We start from the raw sequence: 13,759 nt of genomic DNA on the forward strand, positions 1-13,759 counted from the left end.
TCTATCTAGAGTTAGATAAAAAAGTCTAGATAGAGTTAGAAGGAAGAACAATACAAAGCTATTTGCTCTTACAAGAGTTTATTTAGTACCTGTTCCAAGAATCTAGATGACCTATACTTTAAATAATAAGGTTAGTACAAAAAAGTTTGGAACATGTGCTAACAGTCAGAAGCTGGACAAGATCCGGAACCCAGGGGTTACTCAGACATGGTAAATAACAGGTGCTGTTGCAAAGAGCTTACAGTTTGAAAGATAACAAGTAACAGGCAAGTGAGGTAAACTATTGAGTTTAGACAGGAAAATAGGTAACAAAAATAAATAGCATCCTTTATCCTGAACTCTAATGAATACAGATTGCAGCAAGTTCCTTAGAACTGACCTTTTCCAGGTATGCCTCAGTGAATTCTTTATTCATATATATACTTTTAAGACAGTATTACTGGCTTCAGCTTCTATGCATATATTTCTAGTTGAATTTCAGTTTTGATGTATTTAAGACTATAAAAGGAATCAGAAAAATCACAAAAAAGAAAATAGTCTAAATTATTTTTTCTACTTTGATTACATTACCCCCCCCCGAAAAAAAACAGTTCTGAAAAGAAAGTGTATTAAGCCAGCTTAATTACCCTTTAGACCTTGCCAGAAATCACAACATAAAAATAATAGGCTGCACTCGTTCTGAAGGCATATGATAGGAAAGTCATATATTCAATCTAATATTAGTGTTTAGATATGCTCCCAAAGGAACAAGTTTTGTTTCTTTAAAGAAAACACATAGAATTGTTGTAGTACCCACCGTACACCTCTGGGCCACACATCGTAAGAAAGTAGCTTTTCCAGCATGACAGCTGTGAATTAAGAGTGATGTGGATAAATAATGTTTCTGGATAGAGCAAATGGAAAGCAGAGTGCATGAGCTCATCCTGATACCGAACAGATGCGATGCTCCTTTGGTACTGACCAGGACTTTGAAAAAATCAAGACTGGTTCTGTTTGCAGACTAAAATGTTTTCTGAGGCTAAACTTTGATAACATGCAGCCTGATAGCTGAGCGTTTTCTAGCATCGGTATCACTGAGCAAAAGGTACCGCTTTTTCTACTAAGCTCAGTATAGCGTAGTAACAAATTTATGTCACAAGATGGAGCTTCAAACCAGCCGTAATGGTACCTCCACAGATACATGTTGGTTTTTCCTTTTTAAATAGGAGCGGCAATTTCATAGCATATTTAAAATTTATTCCAAAAAAATACATAGTATCCAATTAACTAGAGCCATTACGATGAAGGATTTCTGGAATGAAAGAATGAAATAAGAATGTATTTTCCGGAATACATTCACAGTAATACACTAAGGAGACATATAAAGATAAAGCAATTTAAAAGCATTTGCGGTGAACAATGGACGGGCCAGCTTCATCATATTCCTGTTTGCTGATCCACATCTGCTGGAAAGTAGACAGGGAGGCAAGAATAGAGCCTCCAATCCAGACGGAGTACTTACGTTCAGGAGGAGCAATGATCTGTTTAAGAAATGAAAGCATTAAGCACCACTGTACACTGTGAATGAATAAAATACATTATACATAAATACATAAATACATAAAATACACTGTATCTATGTGCTGGTGTCATCCCTGGCATTACAGTTAGCCATTGGTGCAAGCAGTAAAGTTAAAAAGCTGTTATTTAAGTCTGAGTCTAAACCCTCACTTTCTCTGCCTGAGTCAGCCTGCCCAGTGAGAGCAGTGCATTTGTCTACTCATGACTGCATATGAGAAAAAGGGGAGATAATTGCTCTGGAAACATATAATGATAGCCCAGGACGGTTTGGGAAAACGAGTGACCTATGGAACAGTCTTACTGGTATAGCTGACAAAATACTTGCAAAGCAAGGAGCTGAAGACTTGAAGCAGCAGAAGGAAGATGGGTTGTCAGAGACTCTTTCTTTTCTGAACTTGTAGGCCAAGTACAAAACTAGCATTTCCTCTCTCCCCTCTCCATCAGCCAAAGAGGGCTGAAGAAGCTCATATATAGCCCCCGCAGAAAATATATGCTGCTGGGTCCCCGCTACTCTTCTTTGGCCATATTCAGGCAGTTTGCAAAATTCACCATGAAAAAAGAAAGGAGAGGAGAGAAGGCTCTCTTCTTCCAGCAACAAAGTTACCAGACTGATTATTTGCTAGAAGGTACAGACATGATTCAAAATACGTACAAAACACTTACTTGGTAAAGTGCTACTATGTTTCATCAGATTTTTGAGGACTCTGTACATGCCAACTCAAATAGCCTACAAGTAATTGCGCCATACCTTGATCTTCATAGTGCTGGGAGCCAGAGCAGTTATTTCCTTCTGCATCCTGTCTGCAATACCCGGGTACATTGTAGTGCCTCCGGACAGCACGTTGTTAGCGTAAAGATCCTTTCTGATGTCTATATCGCACTTCATGATGCTGTTGTAAGTGGTTTCGTGAATGCCAGCGGACTCCATGCCTGAGGAAGACACAGAAGAACACCGAGGAAGCAACTCCTTACAGAGACTTAAAATTGTTAACACAGAACTGACAGCATGAGCTTTAGTGTCTGGAAGACATTGGTCTTCAGAGCTGTGGAAATCTGGAAAGCCGTTCTGCGGCTGCCTAAATTATTTGCTTAGGAATTCCTTGGTGTTCAGTCCTCCTCTCTCCCTTACGCACACAACTCCTCCTTAAAAAGAAAGCTGGGGGTGTGGAATAATAAAGTTTCCACTAGGCTTTTGCAAGCATCTCAAATGTCCTAAGAATTCCTTATAAGGTCTTGGAATAATTTTGTTTTCTTTTTTTCTTTTTCTTCTTTCCTTTTTTTTTTTTTTTTAAAATTGAGCCAGCTGAGAGAGAGAACAGTCAAAGCATGTCCTAATACCTCTAAGTATGCAACTACTTCATCCATTTCTGAGCTTAAATCCTATCAATTGGCAGAACTGACGACGGATTTCTGTGGGACCTTGTCGCAAGTCTGCCTTCATGGCTGTTGACTAGCATGTGTTGTGTTGGCTTTGCTCTGGAAATATGATGGACCACGGATTCAGGATTTGGAGCAGTCTTTTTGAAAAATAAAATAGTGTTTCCCCCCAACACCACCTCCCTGCAAGCACGTTCAAGCTACAGTCCTCAGACTTAGAAAAGCGGCTTTGCAGACATACTTCTCATAGTAGACATCTGCACAACGTACAAAACAGCATGGGCCCAATGCCAGAAGCCAGGAATAAACATTTGGGGTTTATTTTGGGAAAGCACTTTGCCTTATTGTTTGACATGAAGTTCCTCCCACCGTATCAACAGTGCTGTTCTAAAAGATTATTTTATAATGGGTGCTAGGACATAGCTGTGTATAGGCGTGAGTGAGTTAGCAACAGGACACAATCAAAACAGAACAGGGACTTGATATTTAAGTGCAGTTCACCAAGGCAGAACAATCATTTGACTCACCAATGAAAGATGGCTGGAAGAGGGTCTCTGGGCAGCGGAAGCGTTCGTTTCCAATAGTGATCACCTGACCATCAGGAAGCTCATAGCTTTTTTCCAGAGAGGAGGAAGAGGCAGCAGTGGCCATCTCATTTTCAAAGTCCAGGGCCACGTAACACAGCTTCTCCTTGATGTCACGGACAATTTCACGCTCCGCTGTCAAGAGGATTCAATCTTTAGAATGGCATTCAGGAAGGACCCAGGCATGTTGACAGGTTGTTCCCTTTCATCCACCAATACCCGCCCCATTTTTTAAACAACTCCTTTGCTAGTCTTGTAGGGGACTTTTCTGTTAAATTCCTTCTTGTGTCTATTCAACTGCAGAACCACTGCCAGTCCCTCTAAGGCCACTAGAAACGATGCGCATTAAACAACGCTCCTCCTCAGTCAGCAGCATGTCCTTACCAGTGGTCACAAAGGAGTAGCCGCGTTCCGTCAGGATTTTCATGAGGTAGTCTGTCAGGTCGCGGCCAGCCAGATCCAGACGCATGATGGCGTGGGGCAGGGCGTAGCCTTCATAAATCGGCACATTGTGGGTGACACCATCCCCAGAGTCAAGCACAATCCCTTTGAGGAGATAACACACGATTCATTTCCAGGTGCACATCAACACATTAAACTATTTCAAATATCTGTGTCATGTTCCCCAGAGGCTTACCTGTGGTACGTCCAGAAGCATAGAGGGACAGAACGGCTTGAATAGCTACATACATGGCTGGCACATTGAAAGTCTCGAACATAATCTGAAATTCAATTAAAATAATTGCCTTAACACTAGAGGTTTTAGCTAAGTTGAAGCAATTTACTGAAAGAGAGGCAGAAGATTTTCATGTTTCTTGATGGTTGCTGATAACAAGGAATGAAGATACAAAATCTAAATCGAAAAATAATTGTCCTATAAGACATCTCCCTGAATCTGGCCTGTATCTTTAATTTATGAATATAGATGCATGCACATAGTAAAGATGATTTTGTAATAGACCTGGGCATAAAACAGATTAAGATGGCATAAAGCTTGGATAGACTGAAGTACTCGCATTCAAAGCGGATACACTGATTTTGCTAAACTAAATGTAATAATATGCATAGTGGTCACTGTGCACTTTCCATCTTCCGTAACTAAGAGAGATAGACTACTGGGCAGCATGACTAACTGAAATAATGAAGTTCACTTCTTGTTGAATTCACAAAGTTGGAATTCCATAGCTTTAGTGAGAGCTTACCTGGGTCATTTTCTCTCGGTTGGCTTTGGGATTCAGTGGTGCTTCAGTCAGCAGAGTTGGGTGTTCTTCGGGTGCAACACGGAGTTCATTATAGAAAGAGTGATGCCAGATCTGAGGACAATGGGAGAAACCAAAGGAAAGAAACATCAGTTCAGAATCACTTCCAGACAGGTATTGTGCTCCAGCACTCTGCTTACAGCCCTAGAGATAGGCTAGTAATGTTTCTCATACAGTTGTTCTTATTGCCTCCATAGAGATTACCAAAGTAACTGTAGAAAGAAAAGCACTATCCTCAGGTTTTACTGCTAGTAATATACGACTTATTTTAAGGACACATAAGTTAATTAAAGTAAATATGTTATTCTTCCAGTAGAAGAGACAGAGCATGACAAACTTGGTTCCAGCAATGCTATTTCAATAATGATTGAAAGTGAAACAGTTCCAGAACAAGTCTAGAACGTATGCAAACTTATATAATAGAGTTCAATAGGTAATGGGTCCCTTGAAGACAGTTTCATCTTTGTATTTGTAGAAGCCAGCCTAAGAATTCATAGAAAGAAAGGAAGGCAAATGGTTTATGAACCTGAAAGTCAACTTGTGTTTAACACCTCTACACAACTCATTCCTACCAGCTATAAAAACCCGAGGCCGAGTGGACTGCAATGAGGACGTTAATACACCAATAAGAAGTAAAACCACCAGAGACTTTCTAAAGGCCAAGAAGTTTTTTCTAAGCTTGTTTTCAAGCTGGTGGTGATTAGGGACCGGTTGATAAGTTAAGCATCTGAAAGGTTTTGTTTCCAAGTAAAACATACAATGCTATGAAGTCAGTAAGTCCTGTGTGGCTCCACACATTTGAAGTGTGTTGTGATGTCCTGACTGTTCCAAATAGCCCTATTTCCATAGCACAATATTAAACAGAGATACCATCTTAGAAATTATATCAACCATACAGACTATGACTATAAACATGGTTCTGGAAGCCTTTCATCCAAATACTGGCTCTGAAATGGATGCATTGCACTGCAATATTGCTAATCTTCCAAACATTAAAAAGTATGTGTGTAAACAGTGCCCTTCACATCAGAATTACATACACGCTTTGCATTTTTGCAAACAGATACCTTCTTAAATTCCATTTCCTTACTAGCAAATTGAGGATATTCCTTTTCTTTCCTTCCCCCCAACTCCAGTAATTAGCAAAGATTTATAGACCACATTGGAGTAAAAGAACTCCCAATAACTATTTTGATGTACTCCTAGTAATACTTCAGCTTTAGATGCAAGTTAACCTTTGCTGTTAACAAGTTTCTCATTGAACTTGATAGCATAATGCTTTCATCTAAAATTTAATGGGTATTCTGTAAACATTTGGTTCAAGTAGTTCTGTTTACCAGTGATACACGTCAACTTTTCAAAGCTGAAATACCTTCTCCATGTCATCCCAGTTTGTAATGATGCCGTGTTCTATGGGGTATTTCAAGGTCAGGATTCCTCTCTTGCTTTGAGCCTCGTCCCCTACATAGCTGTCTTTTTGACCCATACCGACCATCACACCCTATAAAATAACACAAATGGAATTAGTCTCTCGGGGAAAGGTGTCACAAAGTAGATATAACATTAGCTGTGAAATAAATCCAGTTGCCAGTTATACTAGTTACAAAATACTTTACGAATGGCGAATTACTCATTGGTCTTTAATTGCCAAAATTAAATGTTTAGTTCACTTAAATCTCTGGAGATCATGTTTCCACTACAGTTTAAGTAAACACAACAAGTACAATGTTAAATGCATCAAGATAAAGTGGAAAAATAGGGTTGTTTTAATGTTCGTTATTGTTTAGGGATGAACTGTCTGCTAAACTATAATAAATTAGAGTAAAAGTAGAAAGTGATCTTGTGCCATCTAAGGGTCAAGAGAGAGCAATACACACATTTCCCAAAGCTTAAATTTCAACATTTTTTATTCTTCTTTTTGAACGCCATAATACTTTCATTAGAGACAGACAATTCAAATCTACTGGTCCAGGCTTCTTGTTAGGTATTTTCATGGTTCCTGTAGAAACGGTCCATGGACCAGAAGCTGGAAAATACTCTGGATATACACTAGTCTCTATGTTAAAGTCAGAAATACTGGGAAAAAATAGTGTATAGTAGGATGCTTTCAGTGCATAATAGTCTTCTCAGAACTTAGTCATTACAGACTTCAAACTTTGGCATCTCTAACTCTCTGTCTTTAAAATAGGTAACCTGGATTTGCAATTTTTGATGGGATGATCCTTCCTTCAGGGGCTAATACTACCTGTGATACATGATCAGGATGAAAAGTTCTAGAAATCTGTATTTGTTTCCACTGCGACTGTATGGCTTGTTTTTGAGCAATTAATACCGTTCACACTATCTACAGAAGCTGGGATTTGAATATATTTTTTTAATTATGGTAATGCCCAGAGGCCTCAATTAGACCTCCAGCCCTAGCTGCTATACTGAAACGTAGACATTTCTCCAGCCCTGAAGAACTTAAAATGCATTTGCTGGGTATGTAAATTGCCGCATCTTACAACCAGTTTACCTCTTTCCACTTCACCAGGGCCTCAGATGGCATACAAGCAATTAGGTGGATCTGCTGATTAGGTGGATTAGTTTGTTGTGGCCTAGCCAAGCTGCTCTAGTTCATGCTAGTGATGAGCTGGCTCAGAAACTCTCTATATTTAACAGCTCAGATAATAATAAATGTATTTTGCAAACTATTAAAATCAAGTGGAATGTATCATATATTCAAATGTAAAACTTGAAGCTAAACAAACTCAACCCTAGAGAGGTGCCCATTTGTGATATAACTAAATGAATAAAGTCAGGAAGGGTAATAGGAAGAAAACTTCTTTCTCCTTTAGTTTTCCACACATCACCAGACACTTCTATGTTGGGCTTTTTTTGTTTTTTTTTTTTTTTTTTAAACTAGCTTTACTCACCAAGTTCTCTGTGTGATCCAAAATTAAGGAGTAGGGAAAAGAGGGCACAGAAGAGAGTAAAAAGTTTTAGGATTCCTTCCACAAGGCAAAAGACCCTCTTTGACTCAGGTGAGTGCACTGCTGGACTCATTTTGCCTAGAAATTCTGTGTTACACACATCACCCAGGGCTGGGCTAGCCCCAGCCACAGGAAAAGGTAGCTCTAGGGTAGAGGGCTGGGGACAGGACAGCAAAGCCTTCAATAAGCCCAGTACAGAATAACCAAAGCAGTCCATTACCTGGTGCCTGGGACGACCCACAATGGAAGGGAAAACTGCTCTTGGAGCATCATCACCTGCGAAGCCGGCTTTACAGAGCCCTGACCCGTTGTCACAAACAAGGGCAGTGCTGTCCTCTTCCTCACACATCTTCTACGTCAATGTCTTCAGGTCCTCCAGACAGAAAATAGCCCTATGAAAACAGCAGGAAAGAATTTTTAAAAAAACACAACCAGTGAGTAGGTAGCAGACCCACCCTTGAACCCTTGAGACGGCTGTATGAAAGCAACCAGCACCAGCAAAGAGAGGTATGGCACCAGTTTGGCAATCACAAGGCCTGCAGGGACATATGAGGGAATGGGCTTCCTTTGGAAAGCGTGAGAGGTTTCAACCACATCTGCCGGAGGGCAGTATGCACTAGAGATTATCCAGGGGATTCCAGAGGAGACTTCCAGTCCTGCGGCATGGGCAGACAGACCAGGGAGCAGCAAATGTTTATCTAAATTTGGTCACAGAAATCCACGGCTGGGGATAGGCAGGAGATAAAAGAGAAGGCTGGACTGACAGCTGCAAAAACAAAGATCCTTTTGCGTCGGATTCAGCACAACTTCCCCTGCTTTCCTATCACCCTGACAAAATCCTGGCACATGTGGACAGCTGTCAAAGGTAAGAGCACATCAGCCTCCCCCATTCAGTCTTGGGCTTCCCAAAAACTAACATTAAATGCTATGCATGCACCAGGAGTGTTTTCCTGATGAAGATATTAACCTACTGAGTGAGGATGGCCAATAAAGTTTACATTTAACCTTTTAAAAGAGAAAACTTGTTCCCAATTAAAGGGGGGGGGGGAAAGCAGCACCTTTCCAGGCCTCCCCCAGTCACTCCAAAAAAATAACCCACCTTTAAAATGAAGTCAGGGACAGTATGTGTTTTAAAAACCGGCCATAGTGTATGCTCTATCATTATTTCAAAGCAGCTAATAAACTGTGTTTGTAGAGTGGCAGAGTAATTGGCTCCTTGTCTCAGTAAAAAGAAACTGTTTTCCTCCTCTGGCAACGGGAAGATAATATGGGTAATAAAAATGCTTTGAAGGCTTTGTATTAAAGTCAATTACAGAAACAAGCCCTGAATACCAGGACTCAAGAAGAACTATTTGCTCACAATTTATAGCGTGGTAGGGAATCACTTGGCTCACTCTGAGCCTGGGCTTCCATGCAGAGTTCAACAAATTGCAACGTGTTAACAGCTAAAGGAGACAGCTGTCATCCACAGACCAGCTGGCTCCGCACGCAGTCTTCGAAACCTTCTGCCACAGGAATATTGGAAGTGCAGGACGAAGTGGGAATGGGGTCAGTGAGAGCCATGGCTGATGAGCAAAGGAGCCCACAATCTGTTTAGCCTCTACAACACACATGGAACAAGCACAGACAGCTCTCCCAAATCCTTCATTTGAGATCCTCCATCCCTCCCCAGCCAGTCAGCCCTGAGACACAGCTGCAGTCCCGCTCCCGCAGGCTGCGTGGGCACAGCTCCCAGGAGAAGACAAGGACAGGGAAATCCTAACTTGATGTACTCCAGATATTTTATCATTATTATTGGGAAAGGAAAGTAGGCTGCAATTTTTGTATTTATTAAACTCCTGGGAAAACAGGCTCTTTATATTCAAACATTTACTGAATGGAGTACAATTGTTACCTAACATGAATGAACAGACTGCTTTAGACAAACCATTTCCTAATTAGGAAATAGGCTTTTCAACCGTCTGTTTTTGGAACAGAGTTCAAGGTCAGGGGGTTTGCTCAAACCCATGCAGCTAATGCAATGCCAAAAATCACTTGGGGGAGGGGAAAGAAAGGGGCAGGAAAGGCTACATTTCTGAGCTTAGTGGACTCTAAATGAAAACCATATTTAGTAATAAAGCACAAAAAGTTGAAAAATCAAAGCTGAATGATTTCAGGCAGGGTGCTCGGCTGCCAACCAGTGAGTTACAGCTCAGGACTGCCATGGCATGCAGTAGCAACATCTTACAGCACCAAATGTCACTCAGCACTGTGGAAGAAAGGAGATTTTTCTCCCAAGTAATAGTACAGTATTTAGCCTCTTTCTTCTACTTGCTTTACATCTAAAGATAACCAATCACCTCACCAATCTCCACAAGCAGCTATTAAGAGAACTCCAGCCCCACAAGAAATACTGTGTGTAGCCTGTTCCTTAATGGAATATTTGGCATTTTACAGAACAGTAGTTACATATACATAGAGACAAGGATGAATACACACGCATCCTCATTGTATCCTATTAGACACTGCTAATTTGCACACTTCCAGCTCTTCTTACAGTCACATTCCCCAAAACACTCACATGACCTTACATTGAGTTAACAGCACTGGAGCAAATCTGCTGAGAAACGCTACTATATACCCCTTCAGAAATTCTGTTCTATCCCAAACTAACATCCCAAGGTCACGCAGGTTCATCTAAACATGAATATAGCTGTAATTCCAGCTGTGGCATTACACAGACTGTGTCTTTATACAATTGCTGGAGTGCTGGTGGAATCAACAAAATCATCAGGTAGCACTTTTCTTTCCCTTTCAGAAGCGCTATAAAATAAACACAACACAGTATAGATATTACAAGCATTTTATCAATTCGATCCTAATAAGTAAGTTTGCTTAAGCAAACTGCAGCACAGCAGTACATCCTCCTGAATAGCTTCCATTTGACATTATTTAATTGGAGTCCTCCAGCAATCTGTAAATCATGCTATTGGTTCAGTGCCACTTACCCTGACAGTGCTTGGCTGGGGATAGCTGTTCTGGGATGGTGCACTCTGTATCTGAAAGCTCGGAGGTTAGTTATATAGCCCCTTCAGCTCTTCTCCTCCCACCAGTCTCCCAAACAAGGAGCAGAGACAGACAGAGACAGAGCTGAAGTCTCCAACAAAACCATATAGGGACCTTATTACAAAAACCTCTAATCCGGGTGGCCACAGGCCCTGGGTCTCTTCCACTGCATTCCAGCGTAGAGCTCATGAAACAGGAGGAGACTTTCAGCTGTGCAAGATAAACACTTTAAAACTTCAGCAGAGTTGCTAAAGTACAGAGAGACGGAGTGTGCCCGCAATAGACACCCTCTGGCAGGAGGAGCATGTGTTCAAACAAGAGAGGTCCAGGCCTCCATAGTAACAATCCAAGAAGCACAGAGATAAATTGGAAGAACAGTCATTTATAATAGCGAAGGCGTTTTTAAAGAAATGCTTTGCTTTCATTAAAGATTTTGACAAAAACAATGAGAATATTTCTGGCAAGCTGAATAGCTGCTGACTTTTGCTACAAAGTCTCTTTAAAAGCTCAGCATTTTCCTTGTATGCTAAATATTGCCCATAGGCTTAAAGGTAATGAAGAAAGTACCTGCTGTCGTATAGGGTTCACAGTTAAGTCTTTGAAGGTTGTGAAAATGTTCTGTTAAAAGATTGTTACCATCCCCTCTGGACTGTGGTGGGTTAGAATCCATTCTGTTTCTCTGTCAGCTTATTTTCCAAACCCTAGGACCCGTGGGCAAACTTGGCCCTAGCCTTACTCCACTGATGGCCATGAGTCTGGACTGTCATAAACCCATCTCAAATTGTTCATAATAAAGTTGTTAAATTTTATAACCCCCATCTAGCTTTTCTGTTGGACATATTTTTAGCAAATAAAGCAAGGGTTCTCACTGTACAAGTTATTTTCAGCACAGGACTGGATTTTTACAGCTATAGCCAGCTGTTCTCTGGACAGGGTGATTCTAAAAAAGCAGCCCTTTCGTAGTCAACAATATTTTGTCAGTAAGTTTGTACCAAAGACAGAAATCAGCATCTGGTACTCCAGTGCTAAACCATTACTAATTCAAAACTGCTCTACACACACAAGCCAAGAAAAATGTGAGAATCCCAGTGAGATCTGTGCCTTGTGAGTCTTGTTACAATCGGGAGGAGCATCGTGTGTTTGGTGCCTAATTGCATAGTCTTAATGCAAGAAAATCTCCCATACAACCAAAGCGGCAGTTTTTCTGATGTAGAGATCATAAGCATTAGGCCACTAGTAGAGACAGCAGATAGGCAGAATTATGGATTGAAGGCCAAAAGAATTTAGCTTTTAAGGAAAGGAACTTTTAAGGAATGTAGCTGCCTTTGAGGGTCAGAAACAGAAGCTAACAAGTGCTGGAACATGAGCCATGCAAAAGCTATTTATTATTTCACTTCCAGCATCGAGGCAAAAGATAGGATATATTAAAAAAAAAAAAAAAAAGGAAAAAACCCAACAAGGTAAGCAACCTACAACAGGAGATATAAACAGATTCTTTTTTGCGTATCTCCAACTGACACTTACAGGACAGCCAAAACCAAATTCTTTGTTTTCAAACAACACTCAAAAACACTGCTGAGAAAAATTACATTCCTCACATAGATCATATGGTATTAGATCAGGGAACTCGTATTTCACACAGCAGAACCCTTCACCACAGTATCATGTCTGATTTTGTTACAAACATCAATTAACTCCTAGATTAGAGGAAACATAATCCAAGGTTTTCAGAAGCATCATCTACTACTTCTCCTTGGACATATCAAGACTGGGACAGAGATCCAAAAGAATTCAAACTCTTCACCTTAATGAGACGGGGCTCACATTCCCAAAAAAGCCTACTGGTGGTGATGCTGTAGTGTATAAAGCACATATGAGATTGCAGAGCCAGGTAAACAACGCTTCAATAAAACTGGTACACCATTCACACTGCACCGCAGCGTAGCTAGAAATACAGGCAACAGTCTTCTACAAGAGGCCTCTGTGGATATTAGAGGAGACAGTGGCCACGCAGATAAAACAGACACCTTTGTATCCCTGTTAAGCTTCATTGCAGTTCCTGTAAACTTAGCCTGGTGTGTACTACAATTACTGGTGGTGGCAACAATGGCAGCAGCAGCCCCTTGCCTGCTATGAGGAATGGTTATTTGGGTGGGGATCACACAAAACCTTGCCTCTCATGGGCACCAAAGAGGTGGGAATACCAGCTTTCAGGGTGCTGACACAGAGTCTCATTCAGAGCAGGCAGTTGTTGATACAGCAATAAAGAGGAAACAGCAGTTGTTTGGAGGGATCCACCATATGAAGGATATTTGTTAGAGACTAGAAGCCCAGAGACTGACTGAGCAGCAGTGACGGATACACAGGAACAGCACAGCAAAAACGTAGAGACACTGCACAACCATGCCTCCAGCACACAATGGAGAGCCAGGGCTCAGCAGGCAGCTCGTCTCTGGGGTGTTACGTTATGGAATGTCCCAGGGCAGGAAGGAAGGCAGGCAAACAGGTGAACTATGCAAGGAAATTAGGTCAGTCCGGCTCAAGGGTCTTTTCTTTTTAGTGATTTCATGCTCGAGTTATAATCACACAGATATTACTGCAGATAAAACACATGGGGAAAAAATGACATTAGTAGTTTACTCCTTTCTTCTCAGCAACATAGGTCATTGCCAGAGAGGCAGGGGAGAAGGGGAGAATGTGTTTGGCATGAGACAGGAATAAGAACCTAAAGAGAACTGAACAGAACAGATCTTCTGAGAACCAAGCCTAAATGCTGGGGATCAAACCTCTGAACCTTCTTCTATGGACACGTACCAGCTCAGCCCAAATATATATAATTTTTTGCAAGAAAAAGAACACAACACCATTCCTGAAAGTAGCTTAGCTTCCCCTCCAGAGGCTACTTCCATCACCACTTTCTGCTGCCTATCTGTCAGTACTTATCCCGCTCATTTGTATAGAA

At 41.1% G+C, this 13,759-nt stretch overlaps 1 protein-coding gene across 1 annotated transcript; it reads right to left on the reverse strand.

The window, feature by feature from the left end:
- Positions 1-61: 61 nt before the first annotated feature.
- On the reverse strand, positions 62-10,852 carry ACTA2 (actin alpha 2, smooth muscle). Its single transcript, XM_054205075.1, has 9 exons — positions 10,740-10,852; positions 7,973-8,144; positions 6,153-6,281; positions 4,724-4,834; positions 4,159-4,243; positions 3,906-4,067; positions 3,465-3,656; positions 2,309-2,490; positions 62-1,520 (listed from the first exon to the last, which is right to left on the reverse strand). The coding sequence occupies exons 2-9, from the start codon at positions 8,099-8,101 to the stop codon at positions 1,377-1,379; spliced, it is 1,134 nt and encodes a 377-aa protein (XP_054061050.1). The 5' UTR covers positions 8,102-8,144; positions 10,740-10,852; the 3' UTR covers positions 62-1,376.
- Positions 10,853-13,759: the final 2,907 nt, after the last annotated feature.

Source organism: Rissa tridactyla, chromosome 6, assembly GCF_028500815.1.
Source record: "Rissa tridactyla isolate bRisTri1 chromosome 6, bRisTri1.patW.cur.20221130, whole genome shotgun sequence".
Classification (NCBI taxonomy): domain Eukaryota; kingdom Metazoa; phylum Chordata; class Aves; order Charadriiformes; family Laridae; genus Rissa; species Rissa tridactyla.

Coding starts and splice junctions, on each gene's coding strand:
- ACTA2 (XM_054205075.1), bottom strand. CDS start 8,101: ATGTGTGAGGAAGAGGACAGCACTGCCCTTGTTTGTGACAACGGGTCA. Junction 6,282..7,972: donor TGGGTCGTCCCAGGCACCAG/GTAATGGACTGC, acceptor GTTATTTTATAG/GGTGTGATGGTCGGTATGGG. Junction 4,068..4,158: donor TGCTTCTGGACGTACCACAG/GTAAGCCTCTGG, acceptor ATCTCCTCAAAG/GGATTGTGCTTGACTCTGGG.